The sequence below is a fragment of the Anabrus simplex genome, chromosome 12 (genome assembly GCF_040414725.1).
Source record: "Anabrus simplex isolate iqAnaSimp1 chromosome 12, ASM4041472v1, whole genome shotgun sequence".
Taxonomy (NCBI): domain Eukaryota; kingdom Metazoa; phylum Arthropoda; class Insecta; order Orthoptera; family Tettigoniidae; genus Anabrus; species Anabrus simplex.
The window spans coordinates 43960388-43977430 of record NC_090276.1 but is presented as its reverse complement, the minus strand read 5'-3'; the positions used below and the strand labels follow the sequence as shown (position 1 = coordinate 43977430).

General features: G+C 37.3%; 1 protein-coding gene across 1 annotated transcript in view; it reads left to right on the top strand.

The window, feature by feature from the left end:
- hiw (highwire) overlaps positions 1 to 17043 on the top strand; it is an 815007-nt gene that overhangs the window by 122777 nt on the left and 675187 nt on the right. Inside the window, exons 25-27 of the mRNA XM_068229800.1 lie at positions 4802 to 4941; positions 6864 to 7106; positions 10558 to 10752. Coding sequence (XP_068085901.1) covers positions 4802 to 4941; positions 6864 to 7106; positions 10558 to 10752 — 578 coding nt within the window. The remainder of the gene's footprint in view (positions 1 to 4801; positions 4942 to 6863; positions 7107 to 10557; positions 10753 to 17043) is intronic.

The window sequence follows — 17043 nt, the reverse complement described above, 5'->3', positions numbered from 1 at the left end:
ATTTATTGTTGTCTATTCGGTCGCTGTTGATTCTTCTGTCAGACTTAGCCACATCAAGAGCTTTTTTGGCTTTATTCCTTTTCATTATGGCTTCTTTCACTTTATCATTCCACCAAGATGTTCTTTTCTCTCTAACTCTTCTGCTTATTCTTCCACATATTTTCTCTGCGCTACCAACCAGACTTGTCTTAAAATCATTCCATTCTTCATTACCTTTCTTTGTGTCTGTGGGGCCGATGTCCTTCGATGTTAGGCCCCTTAAAACAACAAGCATCAGCAAGCATCTTTGTGTCTGTTATTGGTATTTTAGCTCTGATTTCCTCTTGAAACTGCTGTTTGACTTCCAGATCTTTCAATTTTCAGTCTGTAATTCGTGGTTTTTTCTTCCTGTTTACTTTAATAATAGGTTTGGTGACTCTTAGTCTGCAATGAGGAGTCTATGGTCACTATTAAGGCTCTTACTAGGTATCACTTTTACATCCTGCAACTTTTCTCCACTTGGCCTATCTGTGACGATAAGGTCTATCACTGATCTATACTGACCATCTCAGCTATAACTTGTTATCTTGTGGCTATCCCGTTTCTGAAACCACGAGTTCTGCACCAGAAGTTAGTTTCGTGTACATAGATCAAGCAGAAGTTCACCCTCCTCATTTCTATTACCAAATCCATATGGACCAATAATTCCTTCATAACCTGACCTATCATTTCCTACCTGGACATTGAAAAGGAATGAAAATCTGCAGCCTGTTTCCATTCATTTGACCGGGTCAGAATGGAATGAATGAAGCCCCCATGTAGCGGCGAGCATAGGAATTGTGCCGGCTGCCGAAGCCTGTCGCACTCCTCTGGTGCAATGATTAATGAATGACAGATGAAATAAAATTATTTCGGAGAGTGTTGCTGGAATGAATTATGACAGGGAAAACTGGAGTGCCTGGAGAAAAACCTGTCCTGCCTCCACTTTGTCCAGCACAAATCTCACATGGAGTGACCGGGATTTGAACTGCGGAACCCAGTGGTGAGAGGCTGGTGCGCTGCTACCTCAGCCAACTGGGCATTAAAATCCCCAAATATCATCATGTTCTTTTCATCAATGATGTATTCTAGTTTTTATTGGAAGCTTGCTTTTTGGTTGTCACTACAACCCTTCTGGGGAGCGTAAACTTGGATCACAGTTTGAGAGTCTCCATTTAGGCATATTTTAGCTTTGATTAATCTCTCATTGATGAATGAGATATCTGTTACACTATCAATGTCTTTATGGAGTATAAAACCAACTCCATTCCTCACTACTGCAGGATTCTGTGTAGTGAAATGGAAGCTGAAACAGCAGGAAGCATATTCGGCAACGAATAAATACCTTTGTTAATATTCACTGATAAGTTACTGGCCGTAAAAAATGCAGTCTATTATGCAAAATCATTAGGCTTTATGACTTTAAAAAAATATTTTTATTCTAATCAAGTTCAAGAACTATCTTTCCTCATATACCTTGCACTTAGATTTTTAAGCTAGAATTTTCAGAAAGAAAGTACAAGATATCTGCGAATAAATGTGGTACTTGATCTCTCAGTATGTTCGGTGCATTCACTGCCATCAAACATACTTTGTTGAATGAAGTACACCTCAGATAGAACATTTTGTAAGCATTTTTCATATTTGTGCTCCAGTTTAAGAGAATATTGAATTTTAGACAATTATCACTCCTCCTTAAAGCTCTTCTAATCTGTGCACTACATATTAACAAATGTCAGTCATAGAAAACTACTTCTGGTGAAACTAAGATAGCAAAACTTACCTTATCATTAAAGAAGGTGTTCTAATTGACATTCCTCAGCTCCTAAACATGTTTGCCACCTCCTCAGCAGGCTTGGAGACACTCAGTGAAGCTTATTTTATTTGTTATGAATGGACCCTCTGGTTCAGAACTTCTCTGTATCATGTGCCGTACTCCTGTTTGGAAAATGTATGCCAGGAAATTTGCAAGCGAATTGAAAGCAACACTCTTTTTTTTTTGCTATTTGCTTTACGTCGCACCGACACAGATAGGTCTTATGGCGACGATGGGATGGGAAAGACCTAGGAATGGGAAGGAAGCAGCCGTGGCCTTAATTAAGGTACAGCCCCAGCATTTGCCTGGTGTGAAAATGGGAAACCACGGAAAACCATCTTCAGGGCTGCCGACAGTGGGGTTCGAACCCACTATCTCGTGATTACTGAATACTGTGCTTACAAGGAGTAGAACCATAACAGATAACAGTCACCGTAATGTAACAAAGTCCACAAGGTTTTGTATTGGCAGTTAAAGGGACGCACCATCATTCAAATATTATGAAAAAAACAAATCAACTCCTCAAGATTTTGGATTGACGTCCGTTTTGACTAAAACCCTCATAAATACAAACTACTACCAACGGAAAATCTGATCGTAAAAACAAGACTAGTTTATAAAAACAATATAAATATAAGTCACCACCTTATCAATACAAAATTTATTCACATTCAGCTAGTAAATATGGTCAAGACTAGTTTCGACCCCTAGGGGGTCATCTTCAGTTGACATGCATAAAAGATATATTTTACAAAAACATCACATGTAATGATTAAAACTTAAATTAAATTGAACTGATCATAAATGTTGGTATGTATGTCTTGGTACATTTGGGCTATTGCATGTGTCAATTCTAAGTTTTCCAGTATACAGTGTCAGGGTAATTAGTTAGCTAATATACATCATCCATGAAATTACATGCTATTTTTCATGTTATCAATATCCAATTTGGGTTGTACAATGTGGTATACATACATTTGTGTTAATAACAGTCACCGTAATGTAACAAAGTCCACAAGGTTTTGTATTGGCAGTTAAAGGGACGCACCATCATTCAAATATTATGAAAAAAACAAATCAACTCAAGATTTTGGATTGACGTCTGTTAACACAAATGTATGTATACCACATTGTACAACCCAAATTGGATATTGATAACATGAAAAATAGCATGTAATTTCATGGATGATGTATATTAGCTAATTACCCTGACACTGTATACTGGAAAACTTAGAATTGACACATGCAATAGCCCAAATGTACCAAGACATACATACCAACATTTATGATCAGTTCAATTTAAGTTTTAATCATTACATGTGATGTTTTTGTAAAATATATCTTTTATGCATGTCAACTGAAGATGACCCCCTAGGGATCGAAACTAGTCTTGACCATATTTACTAGCTGAATGTGAATAAATTTTGTATTGATAAGGTGGTGACTTATATTTATATTGTTTTTATAAAGTAATATCTATCAATACGGAAATGAAACTTATAAACAACAGCAAAACAAGACTAGTTCGATGAAACTAATTAATTCAACATTTTTCTGTTCAAAACCATTAAATTATAGTAGCAAGCCTCAACATTAAAACGTGAAGCTGAATTCCAACGTATCCAAGATTTTAATCTTCAGACACCAATAAGTTTTAACTATAATTACGACTCAAATTTTAACATAGAAGTCAAGTTACAATTGTTTTTAATAAACTAGAACTTTGAGAAAACAATTTTAGCTAAATTTTCAACATTTGAAGATACTGTGTTTTGGACGTCAATATCTTTAGAATTAATGGTTATTCCAATTTTAGAGTTATAATTAAACACAAATTTGTCAAAGCAAATTAAATATGACAGGTCTCAACCTTGAGATGATTATATAGGCTGAGGATGCTTGAAATTCAAGCGAAACATGTCCCTATAAAATAGTATTATAGCATTATGATCTAACAACATAAAACCAATTGTATTGAAAAGGGGGAATAATAATCACAATATTGTAAGCATATTATTGCAAATTCAATACAGGTCTAATCATGAGATTAGTTACATGTAATACTGGATACTGGCCGCACTTAAGCGACTGCAGCTATCGAGCTCGGTAGCAACACTCCTTGACAGACCAATACTTTGTTTTATATTTCACAATGAAGACACATTGCTCTAATGAAAACATCATTTTTTAAGCAACAGTGTATTTTAAAAAATATTCATACAGAAACTACTACTTCTTTTTCTTCTTTTTTCTCTTCTCTGGAAACCATAAAAAGTAGTTTGTGGGACGTAAAGCAAATAACATTATTGTTATTATCTTCTTTTTTTTCTTCTTTTTTTCTTCTTCTTATTCTTCCTTCTTCTGTCTTGAGACAGGTATCAACTGGTCATCCTCCATGATTTTCTGTCCTGAGCATTCTGTTTCAGTTGTTCATAGCTTCTACCTTGCTTGACATCAGTTAACTTCTAAACCTTCTTCTTTCTCTTCCTCTTCTTCCATCTATTTTTCTCTCCATCACCTTCTGTTGAAGACAAATTCTACATAGTATGTGACCCAACTGGGTTATTTTCCTCTTCCTTATTGTTTTCTACAGAAACCACACTGCCAAAATAAGTGTATTAATATTAGAGTGATGGCAATGATGCTAAACTCTTGCTTAAATCAATGAGGTAACTTCATTTATTAGTCTCGCATTTCATCACCATGCCCAACTGTCAGCCTGAGTCTACTGATAATTCTGCTATTGCAAGTTGCCATATGACTAGCTTTGCAACTGCCTTGTTTATAAAAATAAAAATAAAAGCCCTGTGTTAATAACTGAAGATAATATTATTGTTCAGGAAATACTGTCACTGTCCATTTAAAGAAATTGACTATAGAATTTCCAAATACATACCTTAGATTTAGATCTAAGATTTAGAAAAATCAAATTATCTTCGAATACAAGTTATTTATTTTATTTTTCAGGTTCTACACCCTACTTGAAAATGACTACCAGTATCTTGGAAGAATGTCACCAGACATTTGTAGCCTGTTTCCATGCCTTCTATCCCACGGCCTTTTTAAAATGGAGTTGCCTCTGTGAGCTATTATCAAACATGGACAAGGTAATTATTGAGAGATCTTATTTTCCATATTCTGTTTTGCTTAATTTCAACTGCTCCAAGTTACTCCTGTTATTGCTGTTCCTTTTAAGTTTAATCTGATAATAAAAATGTTTAAATCAAGAAGTAATTTACTCCTTGGGGCCGATGACCTTAGCTGTTAGGCTCCTCTAAACAAGAAGCATCACTATCATCTATTTACTTTTTGCTCGACAGGGGTAGGCTTGAGTCTCTGAATTAAAGCTTCCCTACATAATAAGGCTAATCCAGTCAACAGAAATTAAATTCATCATAACAACAAACCAAAAGACCAGGCAGGACAAAATAAGAACTGAAAGAAAAAGGAAGGAGGCTGGCATCAAAATACCTGTTGCCGAGCTTTAAGGAACACACGGGCTACACTGGTTTGGACATTTTATGGGGATGGACAGAATTACTTTGACACAGAAGTGAAAGGGGAGAGGCCAGTAGGGAGGCCAAGGAATCGGTGGATAGACACAGTGAAGTTAACGTAAGAAATTTCATTTTTTGTCTGTATTGAACTGAGAATTACAATGAATAAACTTTTAATGTCAACCTATTCAATACAATAATAATGTTGTCTATAGATGTAATAACAACATTCTAATTATATTCGGTACTAGTTTCGACGCATTTTTGCATCATTCTCAGCTGCACAAAGAAATTGGAAAATTTTATATAATTTGCCTATTGCAGTGTTCATATGGAATGATGGCATGACAATGTTGATAGTCAGTCGTCTGTTAGATGAAGACGTTAAGCCTTGAACAGACCCCTTGGTGCTATGAGCCAGCACCGGGTTCCGCCTTCCCCCATCCTAGTATCATATTACATCATTCATTGCATCACATTAACTCCTCTGATGAGGCTGATGTCAGGAAGGGTATCTGGTCGTAAAAAACAAAGATTCATGTAACAACTCGGTGGAAAATATGCCTTCCTTCTTAACACACAAAGATTCATCTTGCTTCATGCTTGACCTCGTAGCAAAATGAGACAAGGATTGGACACACAATTGTTATTGCTGTTGTTGTTTGATAAAGAAATATGGGAAGCACAGAATAGCTAAATTTTATTTGTGTGATTGATTGGAGTGGTCCTATGTTGGCCATAAAAAGGTTACAATTACTATTGTTATTGGAAATTGGAAAAAGAATACAACAAGCTGACAGCTTCTACCAGAGTGTAAGGGGTATTTTGTGGAACCAAGATGTGCCGAAGAAATGTAAGAAAGTATTATATTCAACCTATTATGAACCCATACTAACCTATGCAGCTGAATCGTGGACTGCAACAAAATGAGAGGAGAGTAGAATAGAGGCAGCGGAGATGAAATTCCTAAGAGGTATCGAGGGCAAGACCAGAAAGGATAGAAGAATTAGAAATGAAGAGATGAAAAAGGACGGTAACCTTGAAATTTCAAGACAGGATAGAAACAACAAAGCTAAAGTGGTATGGACATGTGATGAGAATGGGAGAAGAGAGAGTGCAAAAAAAAAAAAAAAAGCTTTTTCAGAGAACTTAACAGGAAAGAGACCACTAGGAAGACCCCGAAAGAGGTGGACAAATTCAGTGTGGGAGTGCATAGAGAAGAGGGGAGGAAAACTAGAAGATGTACTTTAAAAAAGGAGAAGAGTGGTGGGGAGACAGGCAGTGATGGAGGTCCTTGATTCACAACTCGACCCAGGAAGCTGGAAACGGGAAATGGAGATGATGATGATGAATTTTAGGCCCATCGTACTCCAGCCCCCTCGCCCCCACGGGGCTGATAATCCCATTATTTTTTCCCTTAAAATAACAATCACAAACACACCACCTCTTTCTTCATTTTATACATGTGCTATTGATTGAAGATTAACATTTGTTTCTAGACATAAGATACAATACAATATTCCTTATTATAGGGTAGTGGAGGAAGCGGACCGGACAGCATGGACCGCCTGTTAAGTGCAGTATTAGCCGCTCTCTGTAGTCCCACCGTACGTCTACGCTCCACATTTCCCATCCTGAGCAGCGTACTGGACTCATCCGAGACTTCGCTCAAGAGACAGCTCAGTCCGTCTGACAATGCAGGTCTTCCCATGATGCCCAGTGTGGATGGTCACCACTATCCAATCCTTGTGGAGCAAATGAGTTATCGCACACAGGTGAGTCATAAATTGTGAAATGATTTTGTCTTTACAGTCAGTATTGATTAATTATCATCAGCCTGCTGTAGTCATGTAGGTGTCAGTATTTCCTAGCTACAAATAAAATCAAATGAGAAAAGTTAAGAACAAAATCCTAATGTCAGAACATTCATCATCCTCCTTTCCCCTTATCCAGCTCCTGCCGAATTGGGGCGTTTATGGCACTTCTCCACCTTCCTCTCTCCTTCCACTAATCCTCTTCTATCATATTGTCCTAGTCCACGTTCCTTCTTCTTGCAGTTCTCTTTATCGAATCAATTCACCTTGTTCTAGGTCTCACTCTCTTTCCCTCAAACTTTATCTTCAACATCTGCTTTGGTATTATTTCCTCCTTCATCCTCTTTACATGTCCAAACCATCTTAGTTTACTCTAATCTATTTTCCCCATTTATTTTTTCCATTCTGACTTCCTTTCTCACATCTTCGTTTCTCAGTTTGTCTTTCCTATCTTACTTAGGTATTTAATTTCACTAGCTTGAATGAATTCTACTCTCCTCCCTAGTTGTCAGAACACTGCAGGAAGTAAAAGTGATGAAGATGAGAGATGATGACTAAAATGAAAACACAAAATAACATGGGCAAACCATGTATCTGCCTCTTTGCCCGGTGTTGGTGTGTTCGATCACTCTGACGGCCTCTTTCCTTCCTTGCAGCTTACAAAATTGTCAACAAGATGCATGTATATGATATTTTTAGTGTAATTTTTATTTTATTTTTGTGCTCCAAAGATCTGACCTTGACCATACATCTGTTAGAATATTCATGCAAGTCAAATATTTCACTTTTAGTTCAATGCCACCACTGCTTCATGCAGCAAGAGTCGACACATTCTAACTGATGTGCATGGTAAATGTAATTTTGTTCAGATGATGAAATGATAATTTCAAAATTAGCTGAGATTAATTGAGGAGTTGGATGCAATAACAGCGTAAGTAGACTTACGTTATTTTGAGAAACGGAAGCTTGAAGTTTATAAATGTTCTGAGTTAAAAGTAATATTAGGAATCAACCTGAATTTCATTTAAGGACATTTAAAAGAGCCAGAAAATGTATTTCCCAAAGAATTTTATTGATCTGTTAGCTAATAAGAAAGACAGAGTTATTTAAAATTTCATTTTATACGCTGTTATTGCATGAAGAGCAGGAATATTATATTTTGCCATACACCAGTATTGATCAGGGAGTTAGGAAAGCATGATAGTCCACTATAGAGGAACAAAAGTGGCAGTTTATCCCACCTCAGTTCTCCAAAATGTCTAAACTGACTAAAATTAAGAACAAATTCCTAAAAAAACCAAAAATTTGTCAACTAAGAATGATAAAACCATTAAATTTATTCTTTATTTAATATTCACCTTTTTCGTTCTTTTCTCGTAAAGAGACAAGAGAATTTTGTTACAGTGCTCTCTCCAACTATGGTATTAGGCTACGGTAATTGCCCCCCCCCAACAAATAGTTGAAATGTTATAAAATTAGTAACATTCCTTTTTGAACAACTTTTATTCCTATTTTCATTTACAAAGTGATTATTTAAACCTAAAAGAAAATAAAAGGAACAAAAAACAGATCGCAAAGTATATAATTGGGATTTAGACATTGTGTGTCTTACTTGTTTGAAATACTCAAATGTATCATTGATCAAAATCGGGATGATTCATCTTCATATGCTGCATTAGCAGACTCTACGGAATCATTACACACAGACATGACTTTCACATACCACTCAACATTTTCAGTTTTTAAGTATTTCATTAGTGAAATAACATCAACCCTTTTGTCTGCTTTTACACCACACTTTCTTACATCATGTAGCCTCAAATCATTAAAACTGAGAAAGCTATCATTCCTCTTTAAGAAGGTAAATGGCACATAGGAGTGTAGGACTGTGACTCTGATACAACACCATTACGGTAATAATGTCACACAAACTTCTGTATCATGAATCTGTTGCTTTTAGCAGAAGGCATTCTTAGAAACATAGGTCAAAATGCTGATAACCAGTCTTTTATTAAATGTGACACCACAAAACCTTCTCTTCCACTCAGTGACATCTTCTCCAGCCAGAGAACTGGCGACAACTTAACGTGCCACTCGTGAAGCATGCCTCATGCAATAACAGCGTAGCGCATGGTACCAGTTTTAGTGAGCTCCTGACCTCTAGCGGCATCCTAGCGAACTAAGACCTGGACTGGGTTGTAGTGAAGGGGCCAGGAAATCCAAAAACAGTATTCATGCAATAACAGCGTAAGTAGACTTAGCTGTTATTGCATCTAGCTCCTCAATTGTAGCCTAAGGATCTATAGGAAAGTGATCCCCGTGATGGCAGTGGTGAAAGTGACAGTATCACGACATGGTGCCTGTATGTCTGTTGTGTGGATAGAATAAGCATTTTATCAGCGGTAGTTACAATTACAAGTAATTTTGGCATAAAACTTAATATTACTGGAAAAACTGACCCTTTCTCATTTTTCACACTAGAATTAGTATGATAGAAATGCACGCCAGTTCGTTAGTTCATATGATTTACCTGAGAGGTTTTAACTACACGGATGTTACATTAGATGAAATGTGATCATCCCCGGGAATTGTATTTATGATAGGAGTGGACAAACGCCCTGGTATTGAGAAGTATTGGTCTGCAAGACCCTTCCTTCCTACCTTGGGCTATGAGCAAAAAGTGTATTTATGGCAACTGGTTGAGTAGCTCAGATGAAAGAAGGCTGGCCTTCTGAAATCAAGTTCACGGGTTCAGTTGTGGCTTGGTCTGGTGGGTGGTATTTGAGGGTGCTCAATTGTCAGCCTAGTGTAGGTAGACTTACTGGTACACAAAAGAACTCCTGTGGGACAAAACTTCAGCACCTTGGCATAATGAAAACTGTACCAAACTTTGGTAATTTTAAGGCATTTCTTAAGGTTTTTTTTTACATATATGCCTACTAGAGCTTTTTTTTTTTTTTTTTTTTTTTTTTTTTTTTTATACAATCCTAGCCCTATTTATGACAAGCTTCATTTTATAAGGTACATATCTCCAGTGAATATTGCATATTACTGGTTCTATTTGTATTTTTTCACATTCTTTTGATGTCTTTATTCATTAAACTGCCAAAATGTTTGAAATGGTCAGTATTTTGCTTGAGGCAATGCAGTAAACTCTTGAGCATAAGGTGTCAAACATGCTGAATACATGTTGAGATTATGATGATGATTCTATGATACAAAAAAGCTACTGTAGCGTATAACACATCAGAATTTATTGGTTTCTTGGTGGTGTTTTCTTTTTTCTTCCTCCCCTCAGACTTGCGTCTGTCTCAACGAAACCTCTTTCTTTGTGGTAAATAAAGAAGAAGAATTAATGAAATATAATAGACCAAACTTCCTATTTGTAATTGTGTTATTGTTATCCTTTCAGGTGGAGTGCAATGGCTCAACTTGTAATTGGACATTCCGTGAAGTTCTGGAGCGTCTTCTGGATCTGGTAACTGTACCTGTAAAGCAGGCGCTTTGTCAGGAGAAAGTGACCCGCTCATCAGAGCTGGTGCGCAATTGCTGTCACTTGCTGGCTCGTGTCGTGGCTGAATTAGCTTCCCAGTCTAGTGGCACAGACGTGAGTCATAATATACATGCAATCACAAAGAAAAGAATGAGCGCATTGTATTGTATCTCCCTTGCATTTAATACAGGGTCATTCTAAATGATTGTAGGGTTTTCGTGAATTTTTTTTTTTTTAACGTGGAAAACGTACCATTTTTATTGTTGCAGTAACGGTTAGACAAACTCTCAAAGTTTTGTTTTGCATCAACTGTAGTACATAAGTTACCACCAGATGGCAGTAATAGCAGTGTTTAACAAAATGGCAGTTAGCAATAAGGAGAAAGCTTTTTGTACTCTTGAATTTTATCAATACCGATCCGTTACCAGAGTCCAGCGCCATTTTCGGACAAAATACGGGAAGGAGCCTCCTTCCGATAACTTTATTCACAGATGGTATGCACAATTTTTGGATACAGGTTGTTTGTGCAAAGGGAAAAGCAGTGGGCATCCCGCTGTGTCAGAAGCGGATGTGAATCGGATTAGGGGCGTTTATCTCCATAGTCCTAAGAAATCAGCTACGAGATGTAGCAGGGAACTGCAAGTTCCTCAAACCACAATATGGCGTGTGTTACGAAGGCACCGAAAGGTAAAGCCATATCGCCTACAATTGCGTCAAGCTCTAACAGCTAATGACAAAGCCCTACGTTTCAAATTTTGCATGGCACTGCAGGAACGGATTGAAGAAGATGATGGTTTTCGTGACAGAGTAGTTTTCAGTGACTAAGCAACTTTTCATGCAAACAAAACGTTTGCATTCGGGGTGCAATGAACCCTCATTGTTATGTGGAACATGTGCAAGACTCTCCTAAGGTGAATGTGTTCTGTGCCGTTTCAAACACAAAGATCTATGGCCTGTTCTTCTTCAGTGAACAGACAGTAACAGGGCTGACTTACCTAGACATGCTCACAGAATGGCTGTTACCCCAGTTGAGTGAGAGGGAAGTTTACGTGCTGCAACAGGATGGTGCACCACCTCATTTCCACAGGGAGGTTAGAGCACTTTTAAACCAAGAACTTCCACAACGATGGATGGGACGCGGAACGGAAGGTGATCTGATACTCTTACCCTTTCCACCACGTTCACCAGATCTTACACCATGCGATTTCCTCCTGTGGGGATATGTTAAAGATCAGGTATTTGTTCCTCCTCTACCGGTGGATATTCAGGAAGTGAAGCAGCGCATCCAAGCCGCCTTTGAAAGCATCACCGCTGCCATGTTGACTCGGGTGTGGGAAGAGATGGACTATCGAGTAGATGTGTGTAGAGTGACCCAAGGTGCACATATCGAGCATTTGTAATGTACTATGTATTTAAAGATAAAAATTTCATTGTTCCGTATTGAAATTATTGATGTTAAAAATTAAATAATTGAAAAGGAGGTTCAACCTATTCAATACTTAAAAGAAAGAAATGTAGTAATTACATTCTTATTTAAATGGGACCGGTTTCGACCTTAGTCCAGGTCATCATCAGCCGTAAAAACATGTACAATGTTTATGAATATTGGAGGTCAGTTTCACACTCTGATAGGCACAAAGACACGACACCACATTCTGTCATGCACAAAGTCACAACACTATCAACTACAAATCTATTCGTCTGCGACTTCAAGTTATTTTTGATCTTCGTATATTAGTTGATAGTGTTGTGACTTTGTGCATGACAGAATGTGGTGTCGTGTCTTTGTGCCTATCGGAGTGTGAAACTGACCTCCAATATTCATAAACATTGTACATGTTTTTACGGCTGATGATGACCTGGACTAAGGTCGAAACCGGTCCCATTTAAATAAGAATGTAATTACTACATTTCTTTCTTTTAAGTATTGAATAGGTTGAACCTCCTTTTCAATTATTTAATTTTTAACATGTACTATGTATGTCAAAATAACTTTATGGGTTACAGTACACAATAAAACAAGATTCATATTCCTGCATCAATTGCACTGTGAGTTATGAATTTTTGTAACCCCGACAATCATTTAGAATAACCCTGTATTGTGTGACTTAATTATTCATCAACATCATCAGCATCATCATCATCACATTATCATCAGCCTTCTTTCCCCTTATCCAGCTCTTGCTGGGTCGGGGCATGTATGGCACTTCTCCACTTTTCTCTCCTTCCACCATTTCTCTTCCATCATTTTGTCCCAGTCCAGGTTTCTTCTTCTTCTTCTTCTTCTTCTTCTTCTTCTTCTTCTTCTTCTTCTTCTTCTTCTTCTTCTTCTTCTTCTTCTTCTTTGAAACGATCCACCTTGCTCTAGGTCTCTCTCTCACTCTTCCCTCAAACTTAATCGCCATCATCTGTTTTGGTATTCTTTCCTCCTCCATCTTTTTTACATGTCCAAACCATCTTAAGTTTTCTCCTATCAATTCTCTCATTTAGGTTTTCCATTCTGACCTCCTTTTTCACATCTTCGTTTCTCAAAATGTCTTTCCTTGTCTTTCCAAACATACTTCCTAGGTATTTCATTTCACAGGCTTGAATTCTGTTCTCCTCCCTACTTGTCATTATCCAGGTCTCAGGCACACAGGTAAATATGGGTACATAACGGTACATTATCTCTTTACATTTCCTTTTTCCAGACAGTTTTTCTTACACTCTGGTAGAATGCATTGCCCTGTGGCATCCTCTTATTAATCTCCATGTCTAGCCTTGTATTCTGCATTAATTCAGTCCTTAGGTATTTGAAACTATCAACAATTTCAAGACTTTGACCACCAATTTTCACAGTGTCTTTCCCTTGTCTTTCTCCTCTTGATATCACCATGGTCTTGTTTCTCTCTGTGCTAATTTTCATACCATACTTTTCAGTTTTCTCATTCACTGCATCAAGTTGTTCTTGTACTTCTTTGCTGTTTGTTCCCTAGACTGTGTCTTCAAATAGTAATAACTTCATCTCCCTATTCCCATATGCTTCCTTCATCTCCTTGACAATTTCGTCCATAACCTTTAGAAACAGAAAAGGTGACAGCACACTCGCCTGTCCTAGTCCATTTCCATTTCTAAAACATTCTGTCTTTTCAAACGGAGTCTGTACGCTGCTGATACAATTTTTGTACATTGCTTGCACTGTTTCCGGCGTTTGTGTTCTCAGTCTCTTTTTGACCATGGTTTCCCCTACCTTCTCCCTGGGAACACTATCGAATGCCTTTGTTAGATCTATGAATGTCATGACCAGATCCTTTCCATATTCCCAGTTCTTTTCTGTCAATTGTCTCATGCTGAAGATTGGATTAACTATAGATCTTCCTCTTCTAAAGCCATGCTGTTCCTCTTGCATCTCTCATTCTACCTTTCTTCTCATTCTCCTCTCTAATATTCTTTCGAATATTTTTTGCCACTTGTGATAAGAGTGTTATTCCTCTATAGTTATCACACACTTCTTATAGACTGGTATTATTATTCTGGTAATTACTATCAAAATATAATTCATACCTCCCCTGTAGATAATACCCTGCGGCTACCTACAATAAACATTATATCTATACGATTAAAAATAGGAGAGGATTTCCACCAATCAATACTTATTTATTGTATATATTAAATTACAGGACCGGTTTCGACCTCATATTCAAGGTCATCTTCAGCTGAACCATACATACATATTTATATAATGAAGCTTTGATTAAGATTGTGGTGTTGAAGGAATGCCATATGATGATGATGTACATTTAGTTACATACAAATGGGGCACGTCTTAGCGTGAACTGGCGTATATGTCATTCTGTACAATATTGTAACTGTATGTCTAAAATGTTGAAGGTCTTAAAACTAGTGTATAAAACACGTCTTTTCCTAAACTAACTTATATATCTGTACAAGATAAAAACAATATATAAAAACACTTCATGCATATGAACATTCGTTCTTGCTTGGTGGTCAATACATCGACTAACTTCCGTATTTAAGTCTTATTCACAGTTGTGCACTTCAGCTGCTATTCTTAGAGTTTGTAAAATTTATCCATGCAATTTTACAAACTCTAAGAATAGCAGCTGAAGTGCACACCTGTAAAATTTATCCATGCAATTTTACAAACTCTAAGAATAGCAGCTGAAGTGCACAACTGTGAATAAGACTTAAATACGGAAGTTAGTCGATGTATTGACCACCAAGCAAGAACGAATGTTCATATGCATGAAGTGTTTTTATATATTGTTTTTATCTTGTACAGATATATAAGTTAGTTTAGGAAAAGACGTGTTTTATACACTAGTTTTAAGACCTTCAACATTTTAGACATACAGTTACAATATTGTACAGAATGACATATACGCCAGTTCACGCTAAGACGTGCCCCATTTGTATGTAACTAAATGTACATCATCATCATATGGCATTCCTTCAACACCACAATCTTAATCAAAGCTTCATTATATAAATATGTATGTATGGTTCAGCTGAAGATGACCTTGAATATGAGGTCGAAACCGGTCCTGTAATTTAATATATACAATAAATAAGTATTGATTGGTGGAAATCCTCTCCTATTTTTAATTGTGCAATTGTCAATACGGAAATGAAAATTATAGATTACGTTATATCTATACGTTCATTTGTTTTTGTAAAATGTGTGCCTGCAAGGAACTTATACAGTACCATGCACACTTCTTTTTTTTTTTTTCTTCGTGTTTTTGTGTCTACTTTACTGCTTGTCTTCATGGTAGAGATAGTAAATAAGCTGTAGTCTTAAAAATTGTACAGTTATATATATATATATAAAATAACATGTCCTGACTGACTGATTCATCATCGCCGAGCCAAAACTACTGGACATAAAGAAATGAAATTTTAGGGATACATTTACATTAGAGTGTAGGTGCTCACCAAGGGAGGATTTTTGGATATTCCTTCGCTAAGGGGATAAAAAGAGGGGGGGGGGGGAAATTGTTTAAATAAGTACAGTGGAACCACGGTTCTCCGTTTTTGGAGGGACCCCGGGGAAAAAAAGCGTACAACGCGGGAAAACGGAAAATCCGTGAACGAATGAACCATCAACAATTTGGCTAAACATCACAAAAAATGAAATATATATACTTATAATCTTATAAAGACCCCTAAACCAAATCAAACTACAGCCTCAATGGGCCTTCCGCCTACCAAGCTACCACCCTCGGTCCGAAGGCTTGCAGATTACGAGGTGACGCATGGTCATTGGGACGAATCCTCTCGGCCGTTATTCCGGGCTCTCTAGACTGGGGCCACCATCTCAATTTAAGGTAATCATAGAATGAGTGAACCTGGAACCAGCCCTCATATCGAGGTAAAAATGCCTGACCTGGCCGGTCAATGTGAAAATTACAGAGGAGTGACACTAATACCTCATACAGCTAAGATCCTTGAAAGAATCTTGGGTAAATGAATAAGAGACATAGTAGAGGGAAAATTGGCAGAACACCAGTATGGATTCAGAAGAGGCAGGTCCACATTTGACCCAATATTTACATTGCGTCAAATGATGGAAAAGTATTGGGAATATGGAAAGGACATGGTAGTAACGTTCCTAGATATTGAAAAGGCATATGACAGTGTCCCAAGGAATCTGGTATGGAAAATATTGACATAGGCACAGATTGGGAATGAAACAATGCAGATGGTAATAGCATTGTATCGAAATTGTGAAAGCTGTGTTGAACCAAAATGGGTCAAACTGAATGGTTCAGCATTGAGACAGGCTTAAGACAGGGAAATGTATTGTCTCCCTTACTCTTCATTATCATCATGGATAGAATTCTACTTAATATCAAGGAGAAGATGATGGGCAAGTAAGTAATGCTGATGACATTGTAGTTTGGGGAGATAATGAAGAGGAAGTACAGAGGAGATAAGAAATTTTGGAATGAAGATTAGTACTGCGAAAAGCAAGACCTTGATCATGACGAGAGGTAGCAGAAAACCCAGGGGAGTGATAAAAATAGGAAATGAACCTCTTGTTGTTGTTGTTGTTGTTGTTTGAGTCATCAGTCCATAGACTGGTTTGATGCAGCTCTCTATGCCACCCTATCCTGTGCTAACCTTTTAATTTCTACGTAACTATTGCATCCTACATCTGCTCTAATCTGCTTGTCATATTCATACCTTGGTCTACCCCTACCGTTCTTACCCCCTACACTTCCTTCAAAAATCAACTGAACAAGTCCTGGGTGTCTTAAGATGTGTCCTATCATTCTATCTCTTCTTCTCGTCAAATTTAGCCAAATTGATCTCCTCTCACCAATTCGATTCAGTATCTCTTCATTCGTGATTCGATCTATCCATCTCACCTTCAGCATTCTTCTGTAACACCACATTTCAAAA